Source organism: Hypanus sabinus, chromosome 17, assembly GCF_030144855.1.
Source record: "Hypanus sabinus isolate sHypSab1 chromosome 17, sHypSab1.hap1, whole genome shotgun sequence".
NCBI lineage: Eukaryota > Metazoa > Chordata > Chondrichthyes > Myliobatiformes > Dasyatidae > Hypanus > Hypanus sabinus.
The window spans coordinates 17,139,904-17,160,355 of record NC_082722.1 but is presented as its reverse complement, the minus strand read 5'-3'; the positions used below and the strand labels follow the sequence as shown (position 1 = coordinate 17,160,355).

At 40.4% G+C, this 20,452-nt stretch overlaps 1 protein-coding gene across 3 annotated transcripts in view; it reads left to right on the top strand.

The window, feature by feature from the left end:
* gnao1a (guanine nucleotide binding protein (G protein), alpha activating activity polypeptide O, a) overlaps positions 1–20,452 on the top strand; it is a 282,074-nt gene that overhangs the window by 246,061 nt on the left and 15,561 nt on the right. Inside the window, exons 6-9 of one of the 3 annotated variants that reach the window (XM_059992619.1) lie at positions 682–811; positions 10,719–10,872; positions 15,534–15,594; positions 18,324–18,391. In XM_059992619.1, the coding sequence (XP_059848602.1) occupies positions 682–811; positions 10,719–10,872; positions 15,534–15,594; positions 18,324–18,390 (412 nt within the window). In that variant the 3' untranslated portion in view covers position 18,391. Of the gene's footprint in view, positions 1–681; positions 812–10,718; positions 10,873–15,533; positions 19,755–20,452 lie in introns of those variants that run through there. The other 2 variants (XM_059992617.1, XM_059992618.1) reach the window with 2 other exon arrangements.

Genomic DNA, 20,452 nt, shown 5'->3' with positions numbered 1-20,452 from the left:
TTTCCTGCAATGGCACCGGGCTGTATCCACTGTTTTCTGTGGTGACCTCAACAAAAGTCTCTTAAAATCTCCAGCTGATAAAGAGACATTAGTCTGGTGAAAAAGAATAAAATTAGAATGAAGAGTTCAGTGGAAGGACACTCCACCCATCTGACCCATGCAGCCGCTGATGTTTTCACAAAAGCCTCACCCATTCCTCTTCAGTCAACACATTCAGCACTAGCTTCCACTTAATGTGCCTTTCATAATTATTTCAATCATTCTGTATCCTTCCAAATTACAACCATATTTCTCCTGCATAGGGCCATATTTGATTTCCCCTACATCCACATCCCTATATTTACTGTGTTCCTATCAAACCCGAGGTACTCCCCCCAGGATTGGCTGCAACTGTGAAATTCTTAAAGTGAGGTCAGCCACTGAGCCCAAATCTAAGATTAATAAATCATCCCTAGTATAAGTTGGACTCTTGACCTCACAGTCTTTGATCTTGCACTTTATCTTTTACCTGCACTTCATTTTCTCTGTGGCTGTTCCACTTTATTTTGCACTGCTACAGCTTTACCTCGTTCTGGCTCAATGCACAGTGTAATGATTTGATCTGTATGAACAGTATGCAAGACAAGCCCTTCACTGTATTTCAGTACATCTGGCAATGATAATCCAATTGCTGTTTCGCAGGCTGTTTGATGTAGGAGGTCAAAGATCAGAGAGGAAGAAGTGGATCCACTGCTTTGAAGATGTGACAGCAATTATTTTCTGCGTGGCACTGAGTGGCTACGACCAGGTGCTCCATGAGGATGAGACCACGGTGAGTAGGTCCACGGGAACAAGGCAGCCTGGCAGATGATGGGGTGCGCATGTGCATTGCCATCAGGCAACTGCAGAGTACCCACTGAAGGGCAGAGTCATGGTTTCACGACAATGTTTGTGTGTGTGTATATGTGTGCGTGAATGTATGGTCTGTGCACTGATGTTCTCCAGTTATGTAATTAAAATTGTGGGAGTGAAACGACAATTAACTCTGCCTTTTCACATAGAGAATCAGAGGACTCTGTTGGAGAGACTGAAGGGAGGGTGAAATCGTGGTTTACCAGCTGTTTTGCAGAAGTATTGAACTCTAACTTGCATTTTATTTTTAAAGTGGTGTGAATTCCTGTGAGAGATGGATTGCTGCCTCTGCTGATGTCTGTGAGATACTGAGTAGACATAATGGTTCATCTTTTGTTTTTATTTTTATCTGTTACTCAGGAATGTGCTGCCTCAGGTTTCGCATCCTCTTCCCAGGTTAAACTTGTTATTCTTCATTATCCATTCAAAAGAAAAATTACTTGTTTCGTGACATACTGCAGATCAGTATTTTCTCTTGAAACATTTTTGATATAATGAAAATGGCAAGAAAACGATTGACTTTATATTAAGTAATTTCAGAAATAGAGCTTAAAGTAGAAACAGTTTTGCTCAGTGGTGTAAGCATCTACCTAATTGGCTTTTGCTCCTTTTATAATCCCGTTCCAGGGTCCTCTAACCAATCTAACCATGCCGTTACTAATTCAAAAGGAAATATCTTCCTGGAAAAATACTGTATTATGTTAAATACATATGCAGGCTTTCTATGGCAACATATTCCAGTTGATACAGGGGGTGTATAGGTAGGACTATCAGAGGGAAGTGGATTATCCTACTGCAACCTCTTATCGCCATTACTTCTCTCCTCTGCCTCCACGCACAATGAGCTGGTTAAAGGAGTTGTAAGACAGCAGTTTTTCTACCAAGACCTCAATGGTAGAGCTGATGACACATCACAACGGCATTGAAGGTCGCGGAAGGCTTCAGCAGTGAAGGGTCACCAGTCATCTTGCATTCCATGCCACCGCGACCCTGACCCCAATCTGTCAAAGATCATGTGGTCCATCAGCCTCCCCACGTTCAACAAAGTAACACACAGCTCTTCCCCATTAAGGAAATCCACTCTGACATCCCAGATTAAGTCTTGTAGTGATCAAAATGTGGCAAAGGGGGCAGGGTTGTGAACTCTGGAGGCCCCTCAGAATTTGTGGATCCTGGATCAGCCACCAATAGGAGAGCACCGTACTTTCTGCAGTGATTCCTGGGTGAAAGTGCACATTTTACTGGGCATGTTTATTTATATCACTTCATCGAAAATTAATCAAAAGCTGGAGATGGTCTGTATTGATGTGTTCACTGCTGTTACTCACCGGCACGTTGTTCTATTCTGAGCAGGCTGGCTGCTGACACATGATCTGCCCTCAAACTGTACTCTACAATGAGTTTTTGATGCATTGGAGAGTTTCCCCTGCAGAACACAGGATGCAATTGCATTTTACCATAACCTGTCCTATGAATTTTGATACAAGCCCAAGAGATCCAGCAACTTTCGACTTTCCTACTGAGAGCCTGTGATTCCATTTATGCTGTTACTTAGCTGTTGGCTCCACCAACATGTCATCTGGCATTGCCAAGCACGAGGAGAGATCATGGAGCGTGGTCCTCAAACCTGTCTTTTTCTTCCATGTGCTGAATATTATCACCACCTCAGGCCAAACTTTCAAGATTCAACATTCAGACTTATTCATCGAAACAATAGTGAAGTGTGTTGTTTGCATTAACAGCCAACACACCCGGGAATGTGTTGAGGGCAGTCCGCAAGTGTCGCCCCACATTCCAGCACCAACATAGCATGTCCACAATGCTTGGGAGAACAATGCAGAACACAACAAAGCAGAACAAAACATGCAACAACACAACAGCAAAACTAGCCCTCTTCCCCCCTCCCACCCACATACACAGTCCTCCAAACCCCTTCCACCTTAATAGACAATCTAATTGACAACGATAAGGTGAAGGAATCGCTTGGTGTTATAATGTAGTGACCTCGGCAATCCTCGGATACTTGCAGCTTTTCCGAAGAGTTTATGTAATGATGAAGGGTTCTCGTCACCACAAAAGCCATAGTTACTGGTAACAATATTCCTTCACTAACTCTTAAAATTAATATTTAATTTAACACAGCTGTTATTAGGAGAATAGAAGTGATGGGATCATGTTGAGAGTATAGTATTCTGGGGAATTTATCACAATGATTTTCATTAACCAAGTATAGCTGTGCTGAAGCAAAATCAGCAATATTTTAGTTCAAGTCGATTGCCAAGTAACAATTATTCCCTGCTGCAGAATAGTGTACAAGTGGAGGAAACATTCAAAGAAGGTAGTTAAGTAGAGTTCATTTGTTTTTCACAAGGGGATCAGAATATGAGGAAGGACATTAAGTATTATTAATAAGGTTGCTTGTTCTTTCAGGCTTATTGTCACTGACTGTATCTTATGAAATTGTTGCAGAGCAGTGCAAAGACATAAATCTATAAATTACACAATAAGTACACAGTTCAAATAAAAGAAATAAGGAAATCGTGTTCAGGGGTTCTTGGTCTGATCAGAAATCTGATGGCAGAACATGGAACGTAGAAGACTTCAGCACTGTACAAGCACTTAGCCCCATGATGTGCTGACCTTTTAACATAGTACTCCTGATTAAAGAATTATTTGCAAACGGCTGTTCTTAAATAGTACATTATGGGTGTCCGGTATCTTGTACTTGCTCCCTGATGGTAGTAACGCAAAGAAGGCGTGTCTGCAATCGGATGGTGAAGGTCTTTAATGATGACATTGCCTTTTGAAGATGTCCTTCACGGTGGGGAGGGTTGAACCCATGATGAGACGAGCTGAATCTACAGCCTCTTGTGATCCTGTGCAGTGGAGGTTGGATACCAGACTATGATCCAACTAGTGATCATGCTCTCCACCATACAGCTGTAGAGATCTGCAAGAGTCGTTGGTGCCATACCAAATCTCCTTAAACTCCTAATGAGGTAGAGCTGCTGTCATGCCTTCTTCATGATTGAGTCGATGTGTTGGGCCCAGGATGGATGTTGACACCCAGAAACTTGAAGCTGCTCACTTTTCCACTGCTGGCTCCTGAGTGAGGACTGCAACTGAATCTTCGATTATGCCGTTGAGATGCAGGTGTAGGCTGAACTGTCCTTACTGTAGCCAGCAATTCCACAGGGAACCACCAAGAATCAGCCTTCTGCACTGAAGTAAGTTCTGAACTTACCAAGACTTACTGAATGACATCTGTCACTGCATTCCAGCATATTACATGGGTGAATCAGCCCTCACATTTCACACTTGGCATAGAATAGGAAGCTCCTCTCATTTGAATGGAGATTCTTGGCCTGCAGAAAGGAAATAAAGTGCTATTTTTAAGTACAAGAGATCCTACAGATGCTGGAAATCCAGAGCACTCTCACAAGATGCTGGAGGATCTTTTTAAGGTTCAAAGCTCACATGACCTTGGAACTTTGAGCCAAAAACAGACTTTCAGAGATCTCCATCCAGTCATGGTGAATGTCAGATATTTGTAAAAACTATTTTAATCTAGTTAAAAGTCCTTAAGTAATTTGGTGAATTTTATTAGACTCTGAATCTGTTTTTTAAATCACTGGCATACGGTATGTCATTCTTTCTTCTCCAGCCCTTGATCCTTCCCACCCATCTGGCTTTACCTATCACCTTCCAGCAAGCCATTTTCCCCTCTCCTCCCCATGATTTAATTCAGGTACCTTCCCCTTCCCCCCCACCACCCGCTATCCCTATCCCTTTCATTCCTGAAGAAAAGTCTTTGCCCAAAATGTTTATTCTTCCCGCTGACCTGCTGAGATCTTCCAGCATTTTGTGTGTGTCATGAAATAAGTTTCTTTGTTTTGCAATATAGTGCAAGACATAAAATTCTATTACCTGCTATATAAATAAACAGTTCAAAAGACAAATAATGAGATAGTGTTCATGGGTTCATGGACCATTCAGAAATCTGATGGTGGAGGAGAAGAAGCTGTTCTTAAAATATTCAGTATGGATCTTCAGGCTTCTGTACCTCTTCCCTGATGGTAGTAATGCAAATACAGTATGTCCCCTGGTGTGTATTTAAAATTTCAGTAACATGTCAGTAATATTGTGAATATGGTGCTTGATTATTCATTGTTTACATAATGCATTGAAGGTTATATGTAAAGTACGTAATGGCATACGTTATCACTCCACCACGTGACACATTCACTTAAGGTAAAAAAAAACAAACTAAGACTCACCCTTCTTGGATCCCTTGTTTTTCTTCCAATTAGTTTTATTTTTGGAGTTACAAAATGTAACAGTGGCGACAAAGAAGTTTTAAGTGAACCCAAGACCTGTTGAAGCGCTGTAAGATGTCTTGAGTTTTTAAAGGTGCAGTGAGAAATGGTTGAGTTTTTTTTTAAATCACAGCATTTTTTTTTCCCTTTGGAGCCGCACATTTATTTCACAAAAGGAAAGACGACTGAGTTAAAAAAAAGGCAGACAATGGAAGACTTCACGGGTTCATTAACAGTGAGCATCAGGTGATAATAATCATAATTTCTTTTAAAAGCATTAAGAGCTGGTTGCAAAGGAAAGATCAACATGTTTGATTGCACAAGAGATAACTGGAATATATATACTGAGCTAATTGAGCAGTATTTTAAAGCAAATGGAAGAGCCAATGAAAACAAGTACCAGTTTTGCTGAGTGCATTGAATTTAAAGGCAAACAGTTTGTTCTGAAGTTTAACTGCTCCAACCAAACTATGTTTTGCTGATTCCATGAAAGTATGCAGGAACATTTAGAACCAAAGCCATTGTTGTTTGCAGAATGTTTTAAGTTTCATAAGCAGAATCAAAAGGAAGATAAGTCCATTTCAGTATATGTGACTGAATTGAAGAAGTTGTCAGAGCATTGTCAGTTCAGTATAGGCTTAATGGTGCACATAGAGATCATTTATTTTGTGGAATCTCACAAAAAAAAATTCAAAATGGCTCCTAGCCGAAGTACAACTCACATTTAACAGTGCATTCGAAATAGCTGTAGCAATGAAAACACCAGACAAAGATGCAATCGAGTTGCAGTCAGGAATGAAAGTGAACATGAAGAAAACTGCAGTGTCTAAACAGAAACTGGCCCAGCCAAACAAATTGTGCTGTTGTGGCAGGGGCTCACATGCATCAGAACAATGTAGGTTTAAAAGAGAAACTTGCAGAAAATGCATCAAAGTAGAGCATGTCAGGCAGACAAAAATAAGTGGACTGCACAGGGAAGAGAAAATGCTAAAAAGTCAAGTTGCAGTTTCAAAAAGAACACTAATCTTTATGTGTTGGTGAAAAATACGATAATGATGAGTGTGACTCAGGAGTGGGTAACCTTGAGGTTTGTGATCTAAAAACTAACAACAGACAAGCAATACAGCTTACAATAGAAGTGAATGGCAAATTAATTAAAATGGAATTAGGCACTGGCTTAGCTGTATCAGTCATTCCGCTAAATGTGATTGAGCAGCATTTCAAAGATACTAAACTGAAGTCCGCAGATAACTAACTAAGAAGTTATACTGGACAAAAAATAACTGCTGTCAGAATGTCATTTGTAACAGTGAAATACAGCAACCAACAAGCCACATTGAACTTGTGTGTTGTAAAACAGGAGGGCCAGCACTGTGGGAATGTGAGTGGCTGAGACAACTACACTTGTTTGGAGACCTATCCACCATTTACATGGCACATCCTCTAACAATGGAGTCATCTGAAAGTGAATTAAGAAAGATATTGGATGATGCCACAGCTATCTCCATACTGTACACCATCAACCGTTGCCCAACAGAGGGCAAGCAGTTATCAGTACCAACCTGTGTGCCTCTGGTTGGAAAGGATATTAGTCCAAGGAAGGACCATGCTACTAAGAAGAATCTTGAAAGTGATAAAATCAGTGGTCCGACAACAAAAGTTTTTGTAGGCAACATATTTACCATATTTGAGAAAACTTGTTAATCAGGCAGTTACTTGCAAAAGGTGGGTTGGTTTTAAGCTGGAAGAGAGTTCAAAGAGCTTCTGCAAAGTTGCAGGCATTCAGGTTTTGTGAATATGAAGACCCAGAATCTACTCTGTGTGCCTTAAGGTCATTGCATGAACTTCAAGTAGGTGATGTAGGGGGTCTGGCATGGTATTGTGGATGAGGAAACCAAGAGGACAGATCAGATCATAAAGGGAGCAATAGAAGGATTAATGAGAATACTCCTGTGAACTAAATGCACCTTCTCAAGATCAAGATGCACATCCTAGAAAGAAGAAAAAGCAAAAGAAAAAGAAAGAGTTGAAAAGGAGATAAAAACATGAATGAGAAAGTCAAAGGCGTGAAAGGGAGAAAGAATGTGACAAGGATATACAGAGAGAAAGAAACCAGGATCGGGAAAGAAGTAGACCCAGAGAAAGAAATGCGCAGAGCTATCAAAACCACTTCCTGCAATCCCACAGGCAACTCCTACAACCACCATAGACGAGACCTCAAAACCTGAGATTGTTTCACAGCCACCGATCTCACCTGCCAAGCAGATTGATCCTCTTTGTCAGGAAAGATGCTATCCCACAAGAGTAAAAAACCCTCTGGAGCAATTAACTCTGCAGACCTGAACGGGACAATTTACAATTTACTATGCTGTGGATGTCTATATGGTACTTGTATCATATAGTATACTCATATAAGTTGAGATAATGCCCTTCCCTTGGACAACATCGGTGGCATGGAGAGGGGAGACTTGCAGCATGGGCAACTGCCAGTTTTCCATACAACCATAGTGCCATAGTCCATCGAGACTAACGGAGGCCTACATACACTATAGATACACTTTATATTGAATTGGAGGAAGGAGTGTTGTGTATTGAGTATTTCATTAGTACTTGAGTAATATTGTAAACTATTGTTTGATTCAACATTCTTTGTTGTTTACATAATGCATTGCAGGTTATATATAAAGGTACGTAAATGGCATACATCATCATGCCACCATGTGATGGTGCACGTCTCACTTAAAGTAAAAAAAAACTAAATAAGACTTGCATTCCTGGATTCCCTTGTTTTTCTTCCAATTAGTTTTTATGCTTTGGAGTTACATAATATTACATTTCAGATGGTGAGGGTCTTTATGATGGATGCCACTTTCTTGATGGTGTTGCTTTCTTGAAGATGTCCTCAATGACATTTATTTATTTGACTGCTTGTATATTAGCAAAGCTATTTTTATATTATTTACATACTCTTTAATAGTTTATAAATGTTGCTGATTGTCAGAGACATTTAGAAACTGTTAAATTCCCTGACGACTTTGATGGGAGACAAAGCTCTGCCCACAGCTTTACCCTCTGCGTGGGGTGTTCTGGGGCTGGTACTCAGCAGTTACCTGTCACCTGAGACCCCTCTCACCATGGAACCTCTCCAAACACCTCCAGGATCCAGAGGCCCAGCGATATTCCGCAAGTGGATCAGTTGTAGAGACAGCAGCCAATAAAGCTCTGAGTAGTGGTCTGTGTCCAGCGGGATGTGGCCTATTGATCTCTCTGCCTTTTGCATAGAACAACTTGATCATCTAGGACATTTCTATTGAATAGCAAGAAGGAAGCATTTCCCCCAATTTCACATTCATGCGAGTTCTGATGGGCAGAAAACCAAAAGCTTATTATACCTGGGCATTGAACAGGTCTAACAATTAATAGAAACAATGTGTTACTCCAAAGGATGGGTTGGTCTGCAATAAATTTGAAATGTAAGTATAGATGGATCTGACAGTATTTGAAAAGATGGGAAAAGATTTGATGTACTGACTTCATAATGCATCGAAATGCAGCCAGACTACATCCAGAGAGGTAGTATTCATTTGCAAAATAGCCCCCTTAAGCAGAATCAGAGTCAGAATTAAGTTCAATATCAGTGACATAGACACACACACACACACACACACACACACACACACACACACACACACACACACACACACACACACACACACACACACACACACACACACACACACACACACACACACACACACACACACACACACACACACAAAATTTAAAAAGGCAAAATAGTGAAGTTGTGTTCAGGGGTTGGTTCATTGCCTGTTCAGAAACCTGATGGCAGAGGAGAAGTTGTTGTTCCTAAAACAATTTACATATTGAACTGACTGCTAAATTGCCACAAAACCAGTATGCGGCACGTCTCTAATTGGGATCACAACACGAACACAGAGCATGCTAACAGATAAATTTGATGAAACACTACAGAGTAGAGACCCTTCATCAGAACGGTGTGATTGTGGTATATTCCCGCAATATAATTCCTACTGGTGAAGTTTCAGTGTTGCTAATGACGGGGAGGGGGTGGTGTTTGGACAAAGTTTATCTTTGTCTATGACACTGATTGTTTGTATTCGCACTCTTGGCTTGGGCCTGGAGAAAAGAATTCATATGATCATTTCTGCAATAACGTGTCCTTCAAATCCTACCTCTTCTGAATTTTCAATTCAAATGGATGTAAGATGGGTGGGGGCTGTAGCAGGGGATTTCAGCTTCATCTCCCTTAAAGGGAATGTGTTGGTGGGTACAATGACAAGTAGGTACAAGTGTGAAATGGATTTTTGCACCGTGTGCAATGACCACAGCATGTCAACACAGTGAAGTAAACACTGTGTTCATTATGTTCATCGGTGAGTAATATCATTTCAGTTGCATTACTTAATTACATATTTTATACTGAGAAACCGCAGATACAATATGCAATCAAACCATCGTGCTTGTATAAACATTGAATAGTTTCTGCCTAAATTCGACTTGATTCACCTGTCGGGCGTGCTGCATAGATGGTGGTTATTTTGGATTTCACTGAGACTTTTCAGTGACCTGTCCGTGTGCTCTATGACCATCCCATGACTCTGGGTGTGCTTCCTCCTCCTTTTTGTCTGCTCTCTGGGATCACGTCCTGGGTGAAACGAGGTGGCCCGGCAATTCCAGCCCCACACTTCAGCCTCTTGACACCGTCCCATCTCCGGCTGACTGTTGCAAACAAAATGCTAATAATGAGATTTTGAGAGACCAAACCGAGTTGGCAGGTATGAACCTTCTCTTGACCAAGAATTGAAAGCAGCAGTGTGACCTCTGACCTGGATTTCAGTGGGAACTCTTTCCATCACTTTGTCCCAAATGAAAGGCTTGCAGACCTTCACCAAAATTGGTTATTTATTTTGCCTTTTTGCTTATCTTGTAAATCATGATTGTTTTTTTAATCAGTAATTTACATTATGGCAATAGTCTTTGTGAGCCAATGTGGCGCTCAGAGTCACCTCATAAAAATCTTTATTTCCTTCTCTCTGGCTCATCATAACCAACATTTAAATCTTTACAACGACAAAGTCTCAGAGGTCAGAAAGAGGTTAATCACTGGCTGTTTTCAAGTCTGAATTAATTCAAGGATCTCTTGACATCCTGGGTTAATGTGTCCACTGCACTCTGGTTGCAAGTTTCTGCATGGATTCTGAACCTAGAGTTAGAGCAAGGCAGCAAGCCTTCGGCTATAGTTCCCCAGTACATGCATGGTGCATGAATTATACCATTTATAATTAAATGACGTAAAAAAAAGAAGCAGTTATAACATTGTATTGTAAAATTTCAAAGTAGCTTTGACCTACTGTAGTTAACCTGCACTTAATATGTAAATAGTACGATTATATCTAAGCTGCCAAGATAGAGATGTTGCGTTTCGCCCCAAGCATTTGGTATAACCATGGGTGATTCTTTCTATTGCAGAATCGCATGCATGAGTCATTGAAGTTATTCGACAGTATTTGTAACAACAAATGGTTTACAGACACTTCCATCATCCTTTTTCTCAACAAGAAGGACATATTTGAGGCAAAAATTAAGAAATCTCCATTAACTATCTGCTTCCCCGAATACACAGGTAACAAGTTTATAGCCATATCTCTAAGGGCCGGAGCAGAGAATAGTACAAAATTAATTAAAATCATTAGCTAATTTGTTTGAAGTTATTTCAATTGAATTTATATTCTTTCAGTGATGGCAAGAAGCATGTCAAGAGTTTATAATGTCCATGTTCAATAAATGAGCCAAATATTGTTGGCATTTGATGAAGTGTGAGGTGTCTGAAATAACTAGTGTTCAGGGTGGAGTAGAGCACCAGGTAGTGCAGCTTCCTCACAGCTCCTGATCAGCAGTTCTGCCTCTGTTGAGTTAGCTTGTCACACTGGATTGCAAATTTTTTTGAAAGTGTTGCTTCCTCAGAAATCTTTTGTAGTCATGACAGAACACTTGAAGCTGAATACAAACATAATTTCACATAGAAATTTGGAGAAAGAAGAAATTAACTTTAATTGAATATCATGTGTTTAATTGCATAAATAGTGCTGATACTTTGCAATAGTTCAACTAAGCTAAATATGTTTTGTTGATGATTTTCATTTGTGGACAGTGTCTAAGTATCCTTGCTTTGGTGTCCAACAATAATCAGCCAGCAGCGACAGACTCCAGTTGCCCTGATACTGCTCCTCCATGTCCTGGTGAAACCTTTCACCATGCTTGTCACTGACAGTGCCAAGATCTGCAGGGAAGAAGTCTAAATGGGAATGCAGAAAAGGCATCTTTTGTGATATGTTGACTTCATGGTTTTGTGTGTTTGAAACATCTTGTCAACCAGATGCACGCAGTTTGGTGCTCTTTAGCTGCCAGGAAATCTTTCAACAACATCCTTGAATGCCTTCCATGTGATTTTCTCCAGTTCTACTAGAAATTCTTCAAATTGCCTGTCTTTGACTTGTGGATGAACAAAAATGCCTTCCTTAATCTTGATATCAGTTACCCTGGGAAGCATCAGTTGAAATCCTTCACCTTCCTTGTTCATCACTTTCACAAGATTTTTCATAAGCCCCAGTTTTATATGAAGAGGAGGCAAAAATATTTTTGTTGGGTCTACAAGTGGCTTATTCTTTTCCGCCAACTGCTTATAGAGTGGCCAATTCTTTCTAATGTAATGAGATTCTTTAGCAAAGTGGTCCTATTGGCAAATTAGGCAACAGTACTTGGTGTATTCGAGCTGCATTCCTAGTAGCCTGCTTACAGCAGATTCCATCCTTGCAGTCTTGAACCCAATTCTGCTTTTGCCTTTGACAAACCCAAGTCTGGCCAGGTCAAATGAGACTCACTCGACATAAAGGGTTCAGAATCTGTGTCAGTATCTGTGTTGTTTTCTATTCCTGGCTCATGCATCATGGCATTTTCATCTGCCTCCTCCAGACTCCATGTCTCTGGTGGCCTCAGGACTGGAAAACTATCATCATGTGGCACAGGTCTCACGCTGAAGGGAGATTGGGGTATTCAATTGATTCCTTGTTTTTAGCAGAGAAACCAGACACATGGGTCAGACAGAAGCTGCAGTCTATCACATGATCCTTCTGCTCTTGCCAAATCATCAGGACAGCAAAGTTCTAAGATCAACAATGCACGTTGTGCAACTAACGTGAGGAGCCCAGGCTTTGGCTTGTTTGCCAATGTTACACCCAAAGTAGAGCTCATAGGCTTTCTTAATAAGAGAAGTCATGCTCCATCTTTGAGATTTAAGCATATACTTGCCACAAATATAACAGAAAGTATTGTGGCTGTTGCCTCATTGGTGAAACACTTTTCTATCACAAATGCTCCTGAAAATACCATTAGTTTATCATAATGAGTACACACAGTATGCTATGAGTATGGACCATGCACATCAGTGAGACTGAAACCGATGTACTGTATGTGTACATGCAACGATGTGTGTGTGATACTTTTATAGCCTTTCTGAAATCTGCCCTGCCTGACCATCCCCAGGCATGCCTGGACAAGATGGAAAACTTTGCAGCTTATATTGTCGGCAACATTTTAATTGACTTAAATTATGAATTGAAATACAGACAGACGGACTTTATTGATCCCAAGGGAAATTGGGTTTTGTTACAGCCGCACCAACCAAGAATAGTGAAGAAATATAGCAATATAAAACCATAAATAATTAAATAATAATAAGTTAATCATAACAAGTGGAAATGTCCAGGACCAGCCTATTGGCTCAGGGTGTCTGACTCTCCGAGGGAGGAGTTGTAAAGTTTGATGGCCACAGGTAGGAATGACTTCCTATGACACTCAGTGTTACATCTCGATGGAATGAGTCTCTGGCTGAATGAACTTCTGTGCTTAACCAGTACATTATGGAGTGGATGGGAGTCATTGTCTAAGATGACATGCAACTTGGACAGCATCCTCTTTTCAGACACCACCGTCAGAGAGTCCAGTTCCACCCCCACAACATCACTGGCCTTACGAACGAGTTTGTTGATTCTGTTGGTGTCTGCTACCCTCAGCCTGCTGCCTCAGTACACAACAGCAAACATGATAGCATTGGCCACCACAGCCTCGTAGAACATCCTCAGCATCGTCCGGCAGATGTTAAAGGACCTCAGTCTCCTCAGGAAATAGACAGCTCTGATCCTTCTTGTAGACAGCCTCAGTGTTCTTTGACCAGTCCAGTTTATTGTCAATTTGTACCCCCAGGTATTTGTAATCCTCCACCATGTCCATACTGACCCCTTGGATGGAAACAGGGGTCACCAGTGCCTTAGCCCTCCTCAGGTCCGCCACCAGCTCCTTAGTCTTTTTCACATTAAGCTGCAGATGATTCTGCTCGCACCATGTGACAAAGTTCCCCACCATAGCCCTGTACTCAGCCTCATCTCCCTTGCTGATGCATCCAACTATGGCAGAGTAATCAGAAAACTTCTGAAGATGGCAAGACTCTGTGTTGTAGTTGAAGTCCGAGCTGTAAATTGTGAAGAGAAAGGGAGACAGGACAGTCCCCTGTGGAGCCCCAGTGCTGCTGACCACTCTGTCTGACACACAATGTTGCAAGTGTATGTACTGTGGTCTGCCAGTCAGATAATCAATAATCCATGACACCAGGGAAGCATCCACCTGCATCACTGTCAGCTTCTCACCCAGCAGAGCAGGGCAGGTGGTGTTGAACGCACTGGAGAAGTCAAAAAACATGACCCTCACAGTGCTCACTGGCTTGTCCAGGTGGGTGTAGACCCAGTTCAGCAGGTAGACGATGGCATCCTCAACTCCTAGTCGGGGCTGATAGGCGAACTGGAGGGGGTCTAAGTGTGGCCTAACCATAGGCCGGAGCTGCTCTAGAACAAGTCTCTCCAGGGTCTTCATGATGTGGGAGATCCATGCCACCGGTCTGTAGTCATTGGAGCCACTGGGGCGCGGCATCTTCGGTACAGGAATGAGGCAGGACGTCTTCCACAGCACAGGAACCCTCTGGAGACTCAGGCTCAGGTTGGAGACATGGTGAAGTACTCCGCATCGCTGGGGAGCATGGGTTTTGAGCACCCTGGGGCTGACACCATCCAGGCCTGAGGCCTTGCTTAGGTGGAGACGTTTCAGCTGTCTTCTCACCTGTTCAGCTGTGAAGCCCACCGTGAATAACAAATATAGGTAATTGAAATAACAATATATATTTGAAATAACAAATATAGGTAATTTTTTTAATGGTGCAGGATAGGAAAAATTCATGGTGATTTTCATGATCAGCATTCCAAAATTCATAAGATATTCAGGAAGCAAAACTTTGTTGTCCAGTGTTATCAGTGCAATGACAGTATAAGGGCTTCCCCACCATGGGCTCCACTTTCTTCCCACATCCATTAGACTTGTTGGTTGTTTGGCCTCAACAAATTACTCCTCGTTTAGGTGAGTAGTATCACAGCTAGACTCATTCTATTCACCGTCCATGTTGATACACCCAGGTGATTGGATGAATCATACCCTCTGCAGAAATGCTACTGGTGCTTTTGGTTTCAGACATTGTCTCCGTCATCTGGGAAAAAATATTTATCAACCAGTTTTCAAAGAAGCAGGAAAAAATAGAGGAAAAATATGTTGTTAGCTTTCTCACCCAGTGCTTTAAAGCCTGTAAATTAAAATCAAAAACCTGCAGATGCTGGAAATGAACAGAAAATGCTGAAAAGGCTCAGCAGGCGAGCAGTATCTGTGCAAGGAGAAACAGTTTCTGTTTCAGCTTGAAGATTATTCATCAAAGCTGTACAAAATGATAGGGCATAGATCAAGTGGATAGCCAGAGACTTCTTACCATGTAGAAATGGCTAATACCAGGGGTCATAATTTTAAAGTACTTGGATGAATGTATAGGGGGATGTTAGATATTTAGCTTTTTTACACAGGGTGTGTGAAGTGCCCTGCCACCAGGTAGAGCCAGATACATTAGGGGTCATTTAAGAAACTCTTCGATTGGCACATGGATGATAAAATAATTGGAGGGCTGTGTAGGATAGAAGAGTTAGAAAGATCTTAGAATGGGTTAAAAGGTTGGAACAACATTGTGGGCAAATGGCCTGTCGTGTTTTATGTTCTATGATATTAATTCTGTTTTAAGCCTGCAAATTGATCTGAGAGGCTGATGTTTGGCATCAGAAGACAGTACTGTCCAGAATAAGAAAAAATGTCAATGTCACTGCTGCTTTTATTCTCTCTGTTTCTCTTTCTTTCTTTCAGGCCCTAGCACGTTTGCTGAAGCTGTTGCTTATATTCAGGCCGAATATGAGAGCAAGAACAAGTCAGTGAATAAAGAGATCTACACGCACATCACCTGTGCCACCGACACCAATAATATCCAGTTTGTTTTTGATGCAGTAACCGATGTGATTATTGCTAACAATCTGCGAGGGTGTGGCCTGTACTAGACGCCATGAGATCATTCTGCTGCTGGTTTTCCTGTAGAAGTGAAGAGAACAGCTTTCGGAAAGAGTGGCATTGGACAGGCCTTATCATCAATTGGCATGCACACTCGAGCTAACAAGACAGATACAGGCTACATAATCGTTAAGGCACAGTTATACTGCCACTTTTGCATTGATGCTTTAGGTGCCCTTCAGTGCCTTAGCAGTGGTATAACTCACAAGACCACCAGGTTTCTAAGTGGGAGGAACCTCCCATCTTAGCTGGTACTTGCCTTCAGTGCTTTAATGCTTGCTCAGTGATGTTGGCCCATCTCTTCATATATAACCATTCACAATATCAATAATGTATTTGTACAGGAAGATGTATACACACCTCACTCCAATATGTGTGTGTGCGCACGCACACACACACACACACACACACACATACACTCACACATATACATATACACACACATACACAAACACACACTCACACTCACTCACACATACACACACTCACACATATACATATACACACACACATATACATATACACACACACACTCACACTCACTCACACATACACACACTCACACATATACATATACACACACACACTCACACTCACTCACACATACACATATACACACACACACTCACGCACACGTACACATATGCATATACACACACACGCACGCATGCACGTGCACACACATATACACAATACGTTCTTGTGCATTTTCCTTCGCCGTAGATTTTGATTGCTTCTCTCTCTCCTTTTCATTTTCTCATTGTATTTTCAGTTTATCTACAGTTCTTCCTTCATTCACTTAACCTGAAAAGTTCATCAGGTTATTTATTTTAAAATGCATATTTCAGAACTTGAAAGCTATACTAAGTCGCTTTTCAGCTGATAGAGAAGTGGATTTATTTTACTTTTCTTGGTGTAGCTGCTAAAACTGAAATGGAAGTTTAGTCAGGCAGATATTGCTCAAGGAATGCTGGGATAACATGGAGCTTGGGCTTTGTCAAAAAAAGATGACTGGGTGTGTGTTCTCTAGATCACAAGGACCTTTGTTATCTGACCTCTGTGGATCTATGTTAGCTGATTGTTTTTCTGATTTGTGAGAAGCCACAGCTTCTGCCACATGTGCGTCTGTGTTTTAGGTCAGAACTGGAATTTCTATGGTTTATCGAAACAAAGCCAATCAGTACTGGGGCTATGCGTAAATTCACCCAGGAGTCTGCCTTCCTTGGGTTTTCCATGATTACAGTAGCAACTCTAGGTCTAGTATTTGTCATTATTTATTGTACCTGTCACGGTCGATCAATTGTTAATATTGAAGCATGTGTGGAGAACATGGATGAGAATCACCATGAGTCCACTGTCCTCACACCCACTGTTAGAGAAACATATGGGTTCTTTTCTGCAAACTAATTAAGCTGCCAAATTGTCAAAGTCTTAATCCTTTTAAATACTTCATAATTTTAACTGTAAATAGTGTGCCTTCTTCTGGATGTGACAGAAGATCCAGTCATGTTACTTCTTTAATTATGTCATAATATGTTCTAAAAGTCGTAAACTACATTAAAAGCTGACAAAAAAATGTAAAGATGACCTAAATTAAAATTATTTAACAGCTCTAAAGTAAGATAACTTTATTTTTGTCTTAGTTACTTAGTGCTTGTCCTTTCAAAGGAAGCTGTTTTGGGAGATTTTTTATTAAACTTGAGTTTTTCTGCAGTGTTCCCCTCTCTCCTTGAGCACAGAATGAATACTCATATTTCTGGAATAACTCCAAAACCATAAACTGGTTTACATACTGGTTACATTGAAAAGTCTTTCTGGGCTATTGGTTGTCTGGTGATAGATAGGTTTTTGGAATTAGCTTTCTTGTTTTTTATGGAACAGCTGAGACACAATCTGATTCTTTTAAGGATTAACAGGACTCCACCCAAATTTTCAGCAAGAGGTGACAAGTGCTGGTTTTCACTGTTTTACTCGGTGATAGGACAAAGCTCTGAGTAACTAAGACATGCAATCAAAGGTGTCTCTAATGCTCTGTCCTACCAGTTATTGTGCATTCATTTTGTTTTGTGTCCCACCTATAAGTACTGTATTAAAATTGTCTATGTTATCATTTCTTTGATACTTTTCTGCTTGCCTGACCCATTCGCAATGAACTTCCTGCTGTGTTGAGTTTTCTCCTTGCTGTAAACCACATGCCTATTATTTTCTTCTTGCTCTTTTCTGAATTAACCTTTTTCTTTAATCTTATATAAATAAATTTTCAGCTGTCTTTGATTTACTTTAAAATACTTTTCAGGCTTTTGCTTTGTTTTCCTAAAACCCTTTCCACTTTCAACTGTGCTCTTTCAATGTTCTTCTAACACTCTCAGCAGTATCAGCTGCATGGTATTTGTTATAAGCCCTTTTTACTTTCTCCAGTCTAAAAGTCTCTTGTGTCCCTGTTCTTGTCTAAATCCTTAATTATTTATCTCAAAAAGCAAGGGATCTATTTTCAAACCCCAATAAAAATGCCTATCTAGTCATTAAAATGCCCATGATATTTATTTGCTGCCACTGAGCCAATTTTATACCCAACTTGGTATTTTATTTTAGATTCCATGAGACTGCTTTTCCAATTAGTTTGCCATGGAGGGATTTTGTCAAGATCCATTCGAACTAGAGTAAGTACATCATAATGATAACAAATAAAGCTGTAAAACATGCTGCAAGATTGGCAACTTCTGTGGAGGATGAAGTAGAATTAACCTTTCTACTTTCTGGTCAACGACCCTCCTTGTTTCCCCCCTCAGAAAATTCAAGCAACTTGCTTTGACACAAATTCCCTGAGTAAATTCATCCTGATTATCTTCAATTACTTTGGACTTATCAAAATGATACTTAATGGAATCATTTATATAATTTTCCCATTGCTCTGCCCAACCCCTCAGTGACAGATGCATAAAGCTCATCAACCTATCAATAGAAATCTGGGACATAGTGGGATATGGTTAGTACTCAGAATGTAATGCAGTTCATTTACCTCAACTTTTCACTGAACGACAATGTCTATGGCTTAGAATGTAACTGAGTGATGCCATGATATAGGATTGGGAGATACTGACTCAGATTCTGTCTTGAGCTAGGACAGTGATGGAAATTGCTTAGTGGTAGCACTGACGATTAGCTAGAGGCAGAACAAATATTGGTAGCTCAAGAACATTGAGTGTTGCTGTATACCATGACCTACAAAAAAAGTTCAGCAATAGAAGCAGATTGCAGAAGATGGTTTCTCTCTGAATTTCCTAGAATTTTGATGTTCTCTGGGGGAAGAAGGTGCTGTGCTGGTGTTAATTGGTATTGGAAACTATAGGCATTTCAAAGGTCCATTCCAATAGATCTTTTGGCAGAGGACTTTGCTTTATGAATGTGTTATGGGACATGCCCTGTCCTGTAAAGTTGTTGAGTTAACTGTTGCCATTAATTAGATGTCAGTATTGCTGCAGTATAAATCTTCTTGGCCATCCACTGACTTTGAACAACTTACACGGGTCTGCCAGTTGCTGTAAAGGTTCTGAAAGCCAATTTTGCTCATTTACCATCGAAACTTGTCCATTAACCTTATAACACAATGGTATTCCATTCCACAGTATTAACCATAACCTGGGTGACATCTAGTAATCCAGTACAATAGCATTTTGGAATGGGCCATTTCAGGTAAGTGAAGCTTGAGGAGCACAAGAGTGAATCTTCATCCAGAACCTCACTGTAATGAGATCCTCACTCTTACAGTATGTGCCAATATTTAGTGCTAATTTCTTGGTATTCTCTGTGGGATTAGGAACTATAACACGGTTCAAGCTACTGCTTAGGCTAAACTGGTACTTTATTGCTAATTACACATAAATGACATTGTACTTCTAAAAATTTCATAACAAAGTATTCATCTGATTGTAAATTAGTTTGTATTGTTATTTATTTCTGTTGTTAATGTATTTATTAGTAAGATGTCAATAAAGTGCCAGCAGTGTCCTAATGTATGCGTTTGTCTCCTTTCTGTATCTGGACTAATGTTGCTGAAGTTTTATGTCCTTCAGACCTGTGATTCTGAGGTGAGAGACCCATTTGGACTTGCTCCTCTAATTTTCAGGGAATTCAATTAGTGAAGTAATCCTGGACTCTGGATAGCTTCTGAGTATCTTGTAATGGAGCTTGATTTGATTACATTTGTTCCTGCTAATGACCAGCCATCATTACTAACTCAGATGGGATATTTTGATTACCGTCTCTTGCTTGCATATACGAACATGCAGATTTCATTGATTCTTTCTCAGCCAGTGCACTATTTTTCTTGGCTTTCTTTTTTTCCCCTTCCTTACCTGACTTTTTACAGACAATGTTGCTATCTTCTAATTGAATGCAGTTGTACACTCAGTGTATCTTGAGAGAATAGTCGTGTCTGGTGTTCAAGGAACTAGTCTGATATTTGATATCCCAAACAGTGCTGAAATTCAGTTAAATAATATTATTCTTGTGATATATATGGGGTAGAAATGTACAGTACAACAGAACTATCTTCTCTTATAAATTATGCTTTGCAACATTATCCATGAAAAGATTTTTAAATGGATGACTGATTTGTCCAATTGGTTTGTCTGTATTCATTGAATGAAACTGAAACCCTTGCTGTTTCTACCAGATTGTTACTTGCAACTGGATTGTTAATTGCATTTACTAAAGGTTAT